This window comes from Aplysia californica, unplaced genomic scaffold, assembly GCF_000002075.1.
Source record: "Aplysia californica isolate F4 #8 unplaced genomic scaffold, AplCal3.0 scaffold00323, whole genome shotgun sequence".
NCBI classification, from domain to species: domain Eukaryota; kingdom Metazoa; phylum Mollusca; class Gastropoda; order Aplysiida; family Aplysiidae; genus Aplysia; species Aplysia californica.
This window is the reverse complement of record NW_004797593.1, coordinates 50,225-67,022: the sequence shown is the minus strand read 5'-3', so window position 1 is coordinate 67,022 and position 16,798 is coordinate 50,225. Positions and strand designations below refer to the sequence as shown.

Sequence of the window (16,798 nt, the reverse complement as noted above, 5' to 3'; positions counted from 1 at the left end):
GTGTGAGCACACGCGAGCATGTGTGTGAGCACACGCGAGCATGTGTGTGAGCACACGCGAGCATGTGTGTGAGCACACGCGAGCATGTGTGCACGCATGTGTGCGCGTATGTATATATGTGTGTGTGCGTGTGTGTGTGCGTGTGTGTGTGTGTGTTTGTGTGTGTGTGTGTGCCTGTATGTGTTGAAACAACAAAAAAATATGCCTGGATCTGGACAATAAAGATTTATCTAGGTATAAGACAAAAATTTATCTTTTCTAATCTTATTTTATATTTCACACCTTCTGCTTGCTGGACCTTATATTTTATCTAATCTTATTAAATTTAAACTAATCTAATCTAATCTATCCATCCTATCTTATCTATCTCATCTATCTTATCTCATTCTATCCTGTCTTCTAATCCCCACCTTCTGTTTGCTGGAGCGGTTGGTGGTGATGAAGACACAGTGCTGCAGGTACAGATTGTACAATCTCTTCATCCCTTGCTCAAGCACAAACATCTGGGGAAGAAATAATAAAAAAGTAAGAAAACATACAGCAGATATCTCCAAAATAAGAAAACATAACTGTAGCAAATATGCAAATATCTCAAAAGTAAGAAAACATGCAGCAGATATCTCCAAAATAAGAAAACATAACTGTAGCAAATATAGCAAATATCTCAAAAGTAAGAAAACATGCAGCAGATATCTCCAAAATAAGAAAACATAACTGTAGCAAATATAGCAAATATCTCAAAAGTAAGAAAACGTGTGCAAATATCGCTAAAGTAAGAAAACATAGTAGCAATTATCTCAAAAGTAAGAAAACATACAGCAATTAAATATCTCCAAAGTAAGGAAACATAATAGTAGCAAAAATCTCCAAAGTAAGGAAACATAATAGTAGAAAATATCTCCAAAGTAAGAAAACATGTAGCAAATATCGCCAAAGTAAGAAAACATAGTAGCAAATATCTCAAAAGTAAGGAAACATAGTAGCAAATATCTCAAAAGTAAGGAAACATCATTGTAGCAAATATCTGTCCCCGTTGTTTTATACAAGAAAAATTCTGAAATTATGCAAACTGAGCCCAAAAATGTGAAATTATGCTATTCTGTTTATTTTTTTTTACAAAGAAAGATAAAGCAAAATAATCAGAAATTATGCAAAAAATGATCAAATTTTACTAAATTATGCGGGGTGCATAAAAATAAAACCACGGGGACAGAAATATCTCGACTTCTATTCAAAACAGGCGGCTATTTTGTTCATCAAGTACCGACACTTCAGCAGTGGAAGTCGCCAAACTTTGGGGGCTATTTTCTTGTTGATTTCACCTTTGACCCCAGGAAACCCCACCTCCTTCAATGGCAAATATCTACACATCTATTAGTCAAGATTTATGGGTAATTTTTCATCAAAAGCAAGGCAAACGGACATGCTTTAAGATTATACCAATAACTCAATTTGCCCACACACGGACAAACCGAAAGCAAGAAAACATGCAGCAAATATCTCGAATTCTATTAAAAATAGGTGGTTATTTTGTTCATTTGTCTTGCTTTTGATGAATGAACAAAATAGCCACCTATTTTGAATAAAATTCGTTCATTTGTTCATTCATCAAAAGCAAGACAAATGAACAAGTTTTAAGATTATACCGATAACTCGATATATCCACGAATTTACGAGCGTCAGATCCCACCTTGCAGTAGCACAAAACAGTAGAGGATAATAATATGATGAAAAAAATCACAAGACCCCACACATATTCATCAGCAAGAGTATGAACATTTGGACGTTATTTTATCTTGTCTTATTTAATTTTATCTTATCTTGTCTTATCTAGCCTTATCTTATCCTATCTTATCTCATTTTATCTTATTTTGTCTTATCTCATTTTATCTTGTCTTGTTTTATCTAATCGTATATTGTTTTACCTTATCTAATCGTATCTTATTTTATCTTATCTAATCTAAACGAGGACATTACCTTATCTTTGACCAAGGCTTCTGCTCCAGGGCACAGAGCAGACACATCACTGGGCACAGTCACCTGAAAAGCAGTTGGGTTTTTTACAAAGTAAGTTGGTCATTTTGCCAATATTTTAGTTTCGTTATCATAAAATCATAAAAGTTTTACAGTATTTGCAACACAATAGGCCATAAGAGTTAAAGAATGAAGGTAAAAAAGTAGAACATTAATTTTCATAAAATTTGTACAGTACCTTTCAACGCAATAGGCCATATAGGTGCTGAAGAATAAAGGTATCACTTTTAAGAAAGTAAAACATAAAAAAGGAGGAGAGATAAGGATGATAGATATTCGACAGGATGATAGAAAAGAAGGAATGAACCACACCAGAAAGCCCGCCAGTCACCCAAGCCAAAAGAGAGAACAAATGAAAGAAAAAAGAACTTCCAGTTTTCTTTGAGGGTCAAGGTAATTGATAGTGCATGTATGCATGTGTGCCCGCGTATGTGTTTGTTTGTGTGTGTGTGTGTGTGTGTGTGTGTGTGCGTGTGTGTGTGTGGTGAAACACAAAGCCAATATGCTAGCATGAGCACCATAAAGATTTATCTTATCTTATCTCATATCTTATCTCATATCTTATCTCATATCATATCTCATCTCATATCTCATCTCATATCTCATCTCATATCTTATCTCATATCTTATCTCATATCTTATCTCATATCTTATCTCATATCTTATCTCATATCTTATCTTACCTTCTGCCTCAGCAGCACAGTGTAACAATATAGCAGGTATGGCGACCACTCCAGCAGGTCTGCTGAGGACATCTTGACCCCCTTGTGGTTCACAAGATGGAAGTCATAAGCTGAGAAATACAACAGAAATGTGTCACGGCACGGTGGGATCAGGATTCGTCCATTTTTGGGCATACGGAGATATATATATATTGCTATAATGTTAAAGCCTGTTCATTTACCTTGCTTTTGATGAAAAAAATACCCATCTATCTTTAATAATAGAAGTCAAGATATTTGCGATTGAAGATATGGGGGTGCCTGGTGTCGAAGGTAAAATTAGCGAGAAAATGGCCACCAAAGTTTGGTGACTTCCACAGCTGAAAAATCCTTGGAAACAGCAAGTTTACATTTTGTGTATCTTTGATCAATGTTTTTCAGTAAAATCCATGCAGGAATCTGTTTTTAAGTAGACATAAAAGCCGTTAAGCTCAAAATAAAATAAATATCGATAAAAATTGTCAAACAGGTGGAAAAATATCAATTTGTTCCACTGCAATATTTTAACAAGCGCCCGATTTCACCCTGATGCCACAGAAATGTATAACGATATCATCTTGGTTCTAAAAATATCTTCAAACCACCATATTGGGAATGATCTAACGACATATTTGGAGTGTGATCCAGGCACGCAGCCAAGATTAGCGTTAGAGGCTCAGCTTTCTAGTAGGTTCATTACATCACTAACAACAAGTGTCTCCAGCAAGGAATAATGAACCTTTGTAGTGTTCCAATCAATCAAAGGCAGCAAATGATTCATTTATTCATTTGTTTATTTGCAGACACTAGAAATGAGCGCTCGTTTATTTGACGATAACAAATTTTGCGGGCAGAAGTCAACACGACGGCTTACCTTGACCCTGACACAAGAAATGGACGTGCTGCGCCTTGGATGAAAAAATAGATTTCATTTCCAAGAACCTGTCAAGATAAAAAAAATAATTTTTAAACCATGCCTCAAAGTATGCACTGTTTTGTCACAACAGACAATTGTGTTGTGTTGGTCTACATCAGGCGTGGGCAAAGTATGACCCCCGCGCCAGATTGGGCCAGAGAACAGTTTCAGTCGGGCCTATGAGTTACCGGTACCCAAGTAATGAATAGGCCTAAAGAATGTGGCCTACCATGAGTAGATAATTGATTTTAAAAAAATCCAAAACTGTCCATCTTTAAAACTGTAATCAATAGTTTCTGGCCAAGATGGAAACAACAGATCTGTCATTTTATCTCATAAAATGTCCTTGAGTGAGATATATATGTATATAATATGGTGTTTTGATGGAACCTCCCTAATTCGAATTTTGGTGAAAATAGTGGTTTTTTGCCCCCCAAAATTCCTGATGCCTTGATGCACTATGCGAATGGATATTAAATCCAGATTCAAACAACAATTGCTAAAAGACATACTTTAAATTCTTCATGGCAAAGACATAAGTGGTCAGGTGGAGCTCCCTAATCTGATATAGCGAGGTTCCATCAGATCACCGGTCAAGCCCCTCCGGTCAGCCTCGCTATCTTCCTTCACGTGGTCACTTTCTCTATTTCTCTTCATGTATTGAGGGACACATAAATTTTCACCCACATATGCAAAATGTGTAAAAGCTCACTAGCCGGAAATTGGGACATCATATGATCCAGAGCATGTTAAACATGCGCATTTAAAGATAAGCCAAAGAGAGAGTGGTTAGATTTAAAGATAAGCCAAAGAGAGAGTGGTTAGATTTAAAGATAAGCCAAAGATAGCGTGGTTGGATTTAAAGACAAGCCGAAGCTGGCGTGGTTAGAACTAATAGTAACCAAAGCTGTGTGCTGCTCTGGTCTAATCTCATTAACACCATCGCGAGGTTCAGCGGAGCACGCTTGAGGCGGAGAATCTCGCTGGCTAAAAGATGTTTTGTCGCTAACTCAGAATGAGTAATAATACCCTCTAGTAAAACACACATTTCTGTACAGGATTTCGTCGGCCCCTGCATAATATTATGTCTGAAAAGCTACTGGAAACATCCACAGTGGAAAGGGAAGGATCAAATTTTGATAGATACAGATAAATTAGTTTGACAGGGACAAAGAGAATCAAATCCGTAAAAATCCATTTATAGCCATTCCAACACTTCCAGTATTTTGCAAAAGAGGAGAAACAGGGAGGGAGGAGATAGAAGAAGAGGAAGAAGGGGAGGCAGAAGAGGAGGCGGAGACAGAGAAGGAGGAGGCTGAGTAGAAAGAGGCAATAGATTTCCAAACGTTGTCTCCAGCAGGAATGCTCACCTCAATGTGTCAATGGAGAGGTTTTCAGGGAAGAAGCAGAACCATAACTTTGAATCCGTCCCAAGGACCTCTGTCACAAGAGAGTCAAGCTTCTGCATGTCTGTCTCCACCTTAGCTAAAGTTGTCTTTGCTGATTGCTCAATACCTGCAAGGAAAAAAGCGAATGTCAAAGATGCATGTTGTTGTTGTTGTTGTTTTCAAATCCCTTTAGCTGCCAGCATTTCCCTCTTGGCAGCGCAATGCCTCCCTCAAGTAACCACATGTCCTTGTCATCTGGTCAACGCCAGAGTAGAGCAGGTTTTGTAAGTCTGTAGGTGTGTGTAGGAGCCTGTGTCGAAGAACTGCCAGGTTTGGGCAGTGAAGGAGAAGATGTTCAACGGTCTCCTCGTGGTAGTCACAGTGTCTGCAATGGGGTTCCCACATGGGATTGATTCTGTTTATGTGCTTGTTGGTGTGTAAGTGGTCAAAGACGCATAATACAGCAAAACACGGATAGCTCGAATCCGTTGGGACCGGCCTCGGCAGGTAGAGGGAACCGTAGTTCGGGGGATATCTTACAAAGACAAAGAAGAAAAAAAATCCGGGACAGCAGGCACAGTATGATGGACGTGTGATTTCGAGTCTTCTGTGTTCGATCTATCCGTGTTATACTGTATAATCATTGTTATCATTATTCTTATGTAGTTGACTTTTTCAAAAACTATTTACCGGAATCATTTCGACCCTTTCCTATCACTGCTTACGTTCCATATCCCGGTATACATTCAATTTTACATTGAAATTCCGTCAGGGACCCGACATTGAGAAGGTGGGATTGGCGTGCGCATATATTTGTGTATGTATTCACCATGCCCCAACAAATTTTTCTTGGTTGAGATCAACGAAATATTACCTAGTATCCCATCTCACAATGAATCTGTCCCCGTGGTTTTATGCACCCAGCATAATTTAGCAAAATTTGATCATTTTTTGCATAATGTCTGATTATTTTCCTTAATCATTCTTTGTTAAAATTAACAGAATCTCATAATTTCACATTTTTGGGTTCAGTTTGCAGAATTTCAGAATTTTTTTTTGCATGAAACTTCGGGGACAGACTAATCCCAACTTTTTTTTCATAGACCATCAAACATACGCAGAGATTTGAAGGCCCCTCGCAGACAGGAGCCGACAGACGACTCTACGATGTCGGGGCTCAGTCCGCTCTCCACTCGAGAAGTCTCCGTCTCTTGTGTGCCCTCCTTTTGTTCCTGGAAAGATAAAGATTGAAAAAAATGGATCACGACGCAGTGGAATCAGGCGCTCGTCAATTTTTGGGCATGTGGAGTCATTGGCACCATCTTAAAAATTATTTATTTGCCTAGCTTTCAATGAAAAAAAATAAAAAAATATCCATTTGTCATGAATAGAAGTGGAGATATTTGTGACTGAAGGAAGTGGGATCGCCTGGTTTCAGAAATAAAATTAGTGAAAAAAAGGCCGACAAAGATTGGTGATTTCCATGGGTCAAGAGTCCTTGGATACAGCAAATTTACATTTTTTGTACCTTTAATAAATGTTTTACCAAAAAAAAACACACAAAAAAGTGTTTTTGAATGGACACACAAGGCATTGAGCGAAAAAAAACAAAAATTCGAAAGAAAATTCCAGACTGGCCGAAAAATGCAAGTTTCTCAGATTTCATTATTTTGACGAGTGCCTGATTTCACCACGATGCATCAAACATGGCTCATGCCCCGCCCGTCAACTCAGTGCCCATCATTTAGGTGGTTGGCTGCTCTCAGCCTGACAGTCAGTGCCAACAAACACAGGCTGGGTGGGGAACGTCATCCCAGCACACAGATAGACACTGTCTTTGGGCCATTCCCAAAAGGGGGGACATCTTGTTCTCATGCACAGTAGAATTGTAATTGTAAATGGGCTGATTCATCAATGTCATGCTTTTAACTGTGCCTGAACTGCAACAGGGAACTGCTGCTTTTTCTTTCCTCACCCTTACCATCGTCAATTTTCCCCTACTTCTTTTGTATGTTTGTCACACTCTTGTGCCCCGCTATTTCCGGGGTGCCTTGATAGTCGAAGCAGACTTTGTGCTGTTGAAGCTAGAGAGGTGAGCAGAGTAAGTCTGATTCCCTGTAAAGACTTCTCTGTTGACATCCACCCCTTGGCGCTCATATGACCCGATGCATTTGTGAGCGCCGCAAAACTTTTCTATGACAAAACAAAACAAACAGATAGATATACTCAATACATTTTTTTTTTTACTTAAGTTGGAATTGAACTCATATAGCTGCCAACTTTTCCAAACCTAAAAAACTCCCACACTCTACCCACATGCCAGGTCGAGATGGTGGACATTGGCCAAGTAATCACCCCCCCCCCCCCAACCATTCACACACACTTTGGGGAAAAAACCCATTCACTCACACTTTTCTACACTCAGTCAATTCAAGCTATTGTGCACGTTAGAGATCTCTTGGAGGTCTAAAATCGATAAGAGTAGGTTTCGGCTGCCACTCTGGCAAAATTCCTACCAACTGAAAATGTTTAATGTATCCCTCTTGCTCATATGACCTTATGCAGTTGCGAGCCTTGTACAACACTTACTAAAACAAACAAAAGCTGCACAGAGTCAGGAGAGAAAAAAGCGAACAAGACTTACCTCACTGAACAGTTCAAAAGGCACTGGCGGAGCTCCCACTTCTTGTAAGTAGGTCAACCAGTCAAACGTTTTCCTGTAATCTGAAGACCAAACAGGAAATAAACTCAGGCCCACCCGTCGCAAAGATGTATGCCCCCCCCCCCCCCACCCTCCGGGCAGTGCCACTGACTGAAATGTCTTTACTCCATTCCCAAAGGGGGGATATTAACAAGTTCATATGCACAGTAGAATTGTAAATGGGCTGATTCATCAAAGTCACGCTCATACTGTGCCGGAACAACATAGGGGGAACTGCTGCTTTTTCTTACTTCATCCTTTCTATCATTATTTTCCCTCTACTTCTTTTGTATATTTGTCACTCTCTTGTGACCCGCTATTTCCGGGGTGCCTTGATAGTTGAAGCAGACTTTGTGCAGTTGAAGCTGGAGAGGTGAGCAGAGTAAGTCTGATTCCCTGTGAGGATTTCTCTGTTGACATCCACCCCTTGGCACTCATATTATTTTATGACCTTACGCAGTTGCCAGCGCTTGTAAAACCTGTACTACAACTAAAAACTAAACTCAAGCCCCCCCCCCCGCCAACAAAAATTTACGCCTTCTTTTAACGGGCATCTCCAGAATGTGACAAAAGTGATGTTTTATCTTGTACGACCAAGCGCACAATGTCTTGGATCTTTGTAGGGGTCATAGCGGACTCTCCCCCCTCCCCCCCCCCTCTCTCTCTCTCTCTCTCTCTCTCTCTCTCTCTCTCTCTCTCTCTCTCTCTCTCTCCTTCTCTCTGTCCCTCTAGAACTCTCTCTGTCCGTCTTTGATTAGAACTATTTCCCTCTGTCAGTCTCTCCCTCCCTCCCCCACTTCTCTCTCTGTCTCTCTATCTCTTTGTCTCTGTCTCTCTCTCTCTGTCTCTCTCACAAACACAAAAGGCAATTAAAATTATTGAGAAAACACTCACTGTTCGGTGGCTGTAGAGAGGAATTCTTCCTTTTCTCCTTCGCCAGCCGCTTCCCATTATGGTACATGTAGCCCAGGGGATGCAAGTCAGCACTTTCAAAGTTGGTCCAGTAGTCATACCTGTCTGTCCAGCCATCAAAGTGGATCAAGATCTGGTCCGCTGCCTCATCAATTTCCACTGATAATTGATACAAAAAATTTGAAGTTTTAAAGTGAAACCTAGCTATTTTTTTGTTGCTGTGTGTATCTTTTTATAATTAAAAAAAAAGAAAGAAAAATTAACAATGAAATTATGCATCATAAAACCCTTTATGAACAATTTTTTTTCAATATGAAGAAATGAGAAAATCTTGTCGCAGACAAACTGCAAAAAAATTGTTTTAGTAAGAGTTTTACTGCACTAGCAACACAATGACATAAAAGTGTCAAAGAGAGGAATTACAAGAGAGTAATATGTTTGATGGTAAAGAAGAAGCAAACCACACCAGAGCACCCGCCAACCACCCACAAACTGCCAAAAAATTTACCAGCATTCTTCACATGATTAAAAAGTACATTAGTGAGACACATCACATCATTTATTAAATGAAATCAGACTGAACGTTAGTAAACATAATCAGGGGGCAATCGTGGTCTAGAGGTTAGAGTGTTTGCCTCTCATTCAATAGGTCTTAGGTTCAAAACCTGACAGTGACAGAAAATTTTCTTCTCTAAACTTGTCACCTTGAACCTCCTTTCCTACTCTTTAGCAATGTTCTGTCGTCTGCTTTCGTCTCCACTTTCTGCGCTCACCCCCCTTCCCCCGCCTGACTCTTTCTGCAGCCTCTCTACTGCTACTAACAACAGCAAAAAGACAGTACCTTATCATTGAAACATTTGTGACATAGACAATAACAACAACAACAACATCAACAACAACATCAAAAACAACAACAGCAAGACAGTACCTTATCATTGAAGCATTTGTGACATAGACAATAACAACAACAACAACAACAACATCAACAACAACATCAAAAACAACAACAGCAAGACAGTACCTTATCATTGAAGCATTTGTGACATAGACAATAACAACAACAACAACAACAACATCAACAACAACATCAAAAACAACAACAGCAAGACAGTACCTTATCATTGAAGCATTTGTGACACAGAGAAAATCACCACCAACAACAACAGCAACAACAACAACATAGGGTACAAAGTAGAGCTGTGCGATTTTGAGGAAACAAAAAACCATCGAAGCTTCGAAGCGTGAGCTCACTATTCATGATTTTCGAATACCTCCGTCGAATGTTTTTTTCTTATATATATTAAGCATAAACCCAGACTTAAGGTCCTCTATTCTACATTCGCTAGCTATTTACAGCGCCGTCGAATGGTTTTTTCTTATATGAGATAAGTCCAGACCTAACTTCCGCAATTCGAAGTGCCGTCGAATCGTATTTTCTTATAGGTGATAAGCCCAGATCTAACTTCCGCTATTCACAGCACCGACGAAGAGTTCTTTCTTATATAAGATAAGCCCAGATATCTAACTTCCGCAATTCGAAGCACCGTCGAATTGTTCTTTCTTATATAAGATAAGCCCAGATATCTAACTTCCGCAATCCGAAGCACCGTCAAATTGTTCTTTCTTATATAAGATAAGCCCAGATCTATCTTCTGCAATTCGAAGCACCATCGAATGGTCTTTTCTTATATTGTGATAGTCCGCCAGTCACTGAGCGCGTGTGTGTTGTTGTCGCAGACAGTGCAACGTGTTGACATCACGTCACCGTTCATAGCGCTTCGAATTTCGAGTAGCCTAGGGTTAGGGGAGCTCATTGCGACAGCTAACTTCATGGAAAAAACATTCACTGCGCTTCAAGAGTCATGTGCCCTTGCTTGAGCTGTCCATAGTGTGACGAGTGGATATTGAATAGTAAGAGATACTCTCTAAAGGATTGTTTTAGAACTCTTGTAGGCTCCTCTTATCACTGTCTCGTAACCATCAAATAAAGAGTAGTTCTGTATTTATCTTAATGATTTTAGATATAATGTGCTCCAATTTTTCTATGTTTGAGAAAAATGAGACGAAAATCCTTTATCTGTTAGAAAAAAAAATCGCACGGCATTCAAATGGCTCTGCCACGCTTGGAATAGCTGTGAATAGTGTAAAAATCCTGAATGTGGAATAGTACCATCAAATGGGCACAGCTCTAATACAAAGTCCACAACTCACAAATGGTGGCCACACAGACAAGGTTGGGAGTGAGTCTATCCAGGGCCTCAAGCCTCATGCCTGTAGCAAGCACCGGGTCAGATCCCTGGGGAGGACCAATTGGGTTAGAGTTTTATGGCACTTGCAACACAATTTGGTCACATAAAGTTTTATGGCACTTGAACACAATTAGGTCACATAAAAGTTTCATCACACTTGCAACACAATCAGGTCATATATATATATATGTGAGGCAGCGTGGTGAAATCAGGCTCTCATCAAAATAATCAAAGTGAAGAAACTTGCCTTGTTCAACAGGTTTGTGAATTTTTTTCAAATTTTTGTTTTTGGACTCAACACCTTTCATGCCTATTAAAGAACTCATTTCTGTATGGCTTTTTCTGAAAACGTTGATTAAAGGCACAAAAAATGTAAATTTTCAGCTGCCACGGACTCTTAAGCATAGGAAATAACTAATCTTTGGCGGCCATTTTCTCACTAATTTTACCTCTTAAAACAGGTGACCCCCACCCCCTTCATTCTCAAATATCTTGACTTGTATTCACAAGATAAATGGATATTTTTTTTCACCCAAATAAAGACAAATGAACAAGCTTTAAGATGATGCAAATAACTCTGCATGCCCAAAAATTGATGAGAGCCTGATTCCACCACCCTGCCTCACATATAGTATAAAGTTTTCAGGTCACTTGCAACGAAAGTAATCCACAACCCATCCTTTGACTTTTAGTTTTAGTAAGAGTTCTACGGCGCTTGCAACTGCATAAGGTCTTATGAGCGCCAGAAGATTAGAGGTGTTACAAGAGAGTAACAAACATACAAAAAGGGAGGGAAGATAAGGACGATAAATGTTTGATAGGAAAGAAGAAGCAAACCACACCAAAGCACCTGCCAACCACCCACAACCCATCCTTTGACTGAGTGTGTACCCTCCATCAAAGCAAAGAAGCAAATATCAATTTTTAAAGAAATGGCAAGGGAGTATATGTGATAGATTGTTTTCAGAGTACACCAATGGAGTTGTCAGGCAAAAATAAACCCATCAAATTGGCAAATTTTAAACTGAACAGTTTAATGTGTCTTTTATCCTTTCATGTAATAAAACTGTGTAAATCAAACCTACAAATTTGACGTATACATCTGTGCCCATGGGGCTAAAATCTGAGAATTAACTTATTTTTGTAAGAACGCCTCACATAAATCTAACATTTCAGATTTCAAATCTGTTGACTTTGTCAAGTCTAGTCAGTGATCATATTATGTTATACCCTGTCCATAATGGACCCTTTTCGGTGATCTTGAGTGGTCTTTGTTTTTTATTTTAGTAAGGTTTTACGGCGCTCGCAACTGCATTATGTCATTTAAGCGACAAGGTGTGGATGTCAACAGAGAAGTCCTTACAGGGAATCAGACTTACTCTGTTCACCTCTTCAGCCTCAACAGCACAAAGTCTGCTGTGACTATCAATGCACCCCAAAAATAGCGGGTCACAAGAGTGTGACAAACATACAAAAGAAGTAGAGGTAAAATGACGATAGTAAGGATTAAGAGAGAAAAAGCAGCAGTTCCCTGCTGCAGTTCAGGCACAGTTATGAGCATGACATTGATGAATCAGCCCATTTACAATAACAATTCTACTGTGCATAAGAACTCAAGATGTTAATGTCCCCCCTTTTGGGAATGGCCTAAAGACACTTCAGTCAGTAGCACCACCCCGGGAGATAGAATGACCTTGATAGACAGGTTCAACCGTACTGACCACTGTAACAGTCTCAAACTGTGGAAGTTAGAAAAGGCATCTATTCATGACGGTCACTTCTCGTTGCGATCTTGAGTGACCTTGATGGGTAGGTTCAACTGTATCGACTACTGTAACAGTCCCAAATGTCATCATCATCATTGCCTTTCTCACCCTAGGTCAGGGTATAGGCCACGGACAAACACTTTGCACCTTTCTCTATCCTGGGCTAGCCTCTTGATGTTATTCCATGTCTTCCCACTTTTTTGTACATCAATTTCCGTACTCTTTTCCAGGTTCCAAGCAGTCTTCCCCTTGATCTCTTACCCTGTGGGTTCCAGTCAAACACTTTCTTTGTTATACAGCTGCTTGACTTCCTGCGAGTATGTCCAATCCATCGCCACCGCCTTCTTCCTACCTCATCACTGACTGGGCTCTCTCTGGTTCTTCTTAATATTTCCCAAACTGTGTAAGTTCGAAAAGCCATCTATCCATAACGGTCACTTCTCATTGTGATCTTGAGTGACTTTTAAGAAAAGGTTCAATTGAATCGACGACTGTAACAGTCCCAAACTGTGCAACTTCAAAATTTGCTACTTTCAAGGAAAACAGTATGTGAATGTCCGGTGTGTTGCAGTAAATGTATGCGCAGATATTGTGCCAATGTTGTATTTTGTCATTTTTACTCTGTGGTAATAACATAAGTCACGACGCAATGGAATCAGGCGCTCATCAGTTTTTGGGATAATGGAGTTGTTGATATCATCTTAAAGCCTGTTCATTTGTCTTGCTTTTCAGAAAAAAAACAACCCCAATTTATTTTGAATAAAAGTCAAGATATGTACGATTGAAGAAGGTGGGGGCTGCTTGGTGTCAGAAGTAAAAGTAGTGAAAATGGCCGCCAAAGTTTGGTGACTTTCAAAGCTGTGAGAGTCCTTGGCAACTACACGTTTTCATTTTTTGTGCCTTTGATCAATGTTTTTCAGTAAAATCCATGCATGAATGTGTTTCGATAAAACACACACACACACACACACACACACACACACACACACGCACACACAGCACAGCACACACAAACCTTAAACGTGTTCCCATGCACTGTGAGAGTAGCAGCATTATTCTCAGCGCTCAAATCTTTAGCGTCAATAGCCAGATGGTACCTGTGAAGATAAGGTAATAAGATAAATATTAAACATTACCCATTACAAGAAACTGACAGCAACTTGCGAAATACAAAATATAAGTATAAATAACATCATTATATAGCAACGCACAAAACATATTCAGATACCTTCTCTCAAACAAATAAAATAATAAATGAGAAAAAAAGAATAGAAAAGAGCAATAAACAGCAAACATTGTAAATAAACGGGACTGGCATAAACACCAACACCTGAGAGCCCCCATATAAACATCCATAAATTTAAAAGGAAGAGGCTAGCCGTACTTATTCTTAATATGATGGCTAGACTGACCATTTAAAAAAAATAGGCTTACTGAATTGTAAATATACATTTTTAGTGTGCAGTACCTAAAGCATTTGTATTTGAGACGAAACCAGGTGCTTTAACTCATTCGCTACGTATTATTTTCGGCTTGTGGACGAATTTTTTTCGGGAGGGCGAAATGAGATGATGACTAGTGCGCAGTTCACAGGTCTTGGGGGCCATAAATTCAAATAAATATCAACATATTATATACCAACATTTTCAGTATGGTTTGTAGAATACATCTGTATTGTTTATTTGAGTATTTTTCAACTTTGGTTCCTGTAAGAGGCGATTATGCAACACAATTTTGATTGGCTGCGGATAAAATTTGAAAACAAAAAACTTATAATCTCAAATGAAACTCAAAAAATATGTTTGCACCTAGTCAAATTGTACATCAAAATAACCATAACTGTATATAGAACAGGAAAATATTGAAAAATGAGCAGTTATTTACATACATTCCATAATATTTGTACATTTGGATCATAACCTCCGATATTGAAAAAAATTTTTTTTAAAAATAATTTTGAAAAAAGGATCCCAAATAGAAAAAAACACTCGTATCTTATATCGAATTATTCAGAATTGCATTTGGAATAAACCTATACATGTCTTGGATGGTACTTTTTGAGTAAATTCACCAAAAAGTAGTGATTTTGGGGAGAAACAAAATATTTTGACTATTTAGATCTAGGCCTAGATCTAGCACTCAAAAATATTGATTCCTCAATTACAGTGCACTGGCAATTTGAGTCCAGTAGTATCAATATTATAAGAAGAGTCCTACACTTCTTTAGTGAGCAAAATAATTATACATTTTGTTGTGTAAAAGTACAAAGACTGGTGTCTGGCTATAATTTGGGCTTCGCGATAAAACAATGTCGCATAAACTTCGAAATCGTGTTTCAAAACTGAATCAAAACTTCCGAGTTTCAGTGGAAACGCTTGACCCGGAAGTTAACTTTATATTATGACCTTTATTTTAACATGGATATGTGGATTGGAATAGAAACCAAGCTAAAATTGAACGTCGGTTCTCGAGCCGCCGGGGGCGGCTAAGCGTACTGACGGCACTCTAGCCGCGCCGCCCCCCACGGCTCGGCGTAGCGAATGAGTTAATGACAGTGTATGTATTTTAAACCTCCTGTTTTCTAATGTTAATAGGGCCTAAGATAAGTACGGCTAGACTGTTTGCAATGCCTAAAGTATTTGTATTTCAGACAAAACCAAAAGGTGCCTTACTGACTTGCATGTATTTGAACCTGAATAATTACTAGATCTAGATCTAATGAAACCTGTGTACTTAACAGGCTTGAGTCGATTGGGTCAAACCTAGATCTAAGTACGGCTAGACTGGCAGTCTAGCCGTACTTAAGTACGGCTAGCCACTTCGAATTTAAAATGCATTTCTCTCTCAAATAAACAAGCGCACAAACTCACCGACACCCCCCCCCCTCTAAATAAAATCTCCCTAAAATCCCCAAAACAAACAAATAAGGGTAAGCGAAAACAAGCAAACCACAACCCTTCCCCCAAAAACAAAACAAAAACAAAACAAAACCAAAAAAACCAAACAAACAAACAAGCCACCCCAAACAAACAACCCCCAACAACAAACAAATAAGGGTAAGCAACAACATACTTGTTAAACGGGACAGGTACAGAAGCCAACAGCTTGGGCCCCATGTAGATGTCCAAAAACAGCGACTCCTGCCCTCGAAGCAACGCCGTAAGGATCACTCCTCCGTAGGTGCTGGTTCCAAAAATGTCAGAGATCGGGTCCGAGGTGGTGTTCCCATCCATGGAACTTGTGATCTTTTTGTTTGCCAGGTCGATGCAGACTGAATTCTCCTTTGAAGATCTGAGATGGTACAGTTTAAAAAATTTTTTAAAAATAATGTCAGGTCATTTCTGTTGTCAATTTTAGAAATACAGTATACGTGAGGCAGCGTGGTGAAATCAGGCGCTTGTCAAAATAATGAAAGTGAAGAAACTGGCATTTTTTCCGCAGGCCTGGAATTTTTATCAAATTTTTGTTTTTTGGCTCAACATCTTTCATGCCATTCTGCTGTGATGTGTCCAAAGCAAACTGAGTAGAACCCTGCACACAGCCTACAGGGCTGATAATGCTCGCCTCCTAAATGACCTAAATTATGTCGATGAAGGAGTGAAATATTAAAAACAATAGCTTTCCCTCACAGAATCCTGCTGGTGATTGATAACACATGACAAACCTTACAGCAAAACTCTGCTACTTTTTCCCTGTATCTTAGTCTAGATCAACCAACACCTCCTTCCTTCAACTGCAAATTATCTCAACTTTTATTCACGGTAGATGAGTTGCTTTTTTTCCCTCAAAATCAAGACAAAATCAACAAGCTTCAACACTTTGCGGTCACTTAGCGCAGTAATGCGCCGGCGCCGGTGAAAATGATCTGTTCCAATCACCTGGTGCACTAGATGGAGTCTTTTGTACTGCTGGCTCTGTAACTGCGAAGAGGTAATTGTTCACTTTTAAGGACAAGCAGGCTAACTCAGATCTCGGAGGTTTCCAGAAATCTTGACCTACACTAAAAGTGGGCATTACCCTACCTATAGGAGAAGTTTGGTTTCATTGGTGTGTATATTTGTTTGGTTATAGAGAAAACTCTCCTTGTCTTTTAAAGAAACTGAACAAGGGGCAAAAACTTTACTTTCAATT

At 39.2% G+C, this 16,798-nt stretch overlaps 1 protein-coding gene across 1 annotated transcript in view; it reads right to left on the bottom strand.

Annotated features, from left to right (window-relative positions):
* LOC101848126 overlaps nt 1-16,798 on the bottom strand; it is a gene marked incomplete in the record, with an annotated part of 75,367 nt that overhangs the window by 45,154 nt on the left and 13,415 nt on the right. The window contains 11 exon segments of the mRNA XM_035970805.1: nt 411-503; nt 1,978-2,040; nt 2,718-2,827; nt 3,610-3,677; nt 5,022-5,166; nt 6,157-6,271; nt 7,684-7,763; nt 8,635-8,811; nt 10,864-10,948; nt 13,683-13,764; nt 15,740-15,958. Coding sequence (XP_035826698.1) covers nt 411-503; nt 1,978-2,040; nt 2,718-2,827; nt 3,610-3,677; nt 5,022-5,166; nt 6,157-6,271; nt 7,684-7,763; nt 8,635-8,811; nt 10,864-10,948; nt 13,683-13,764; nt 15,740-15,958 — 1,237 coding nt within the window.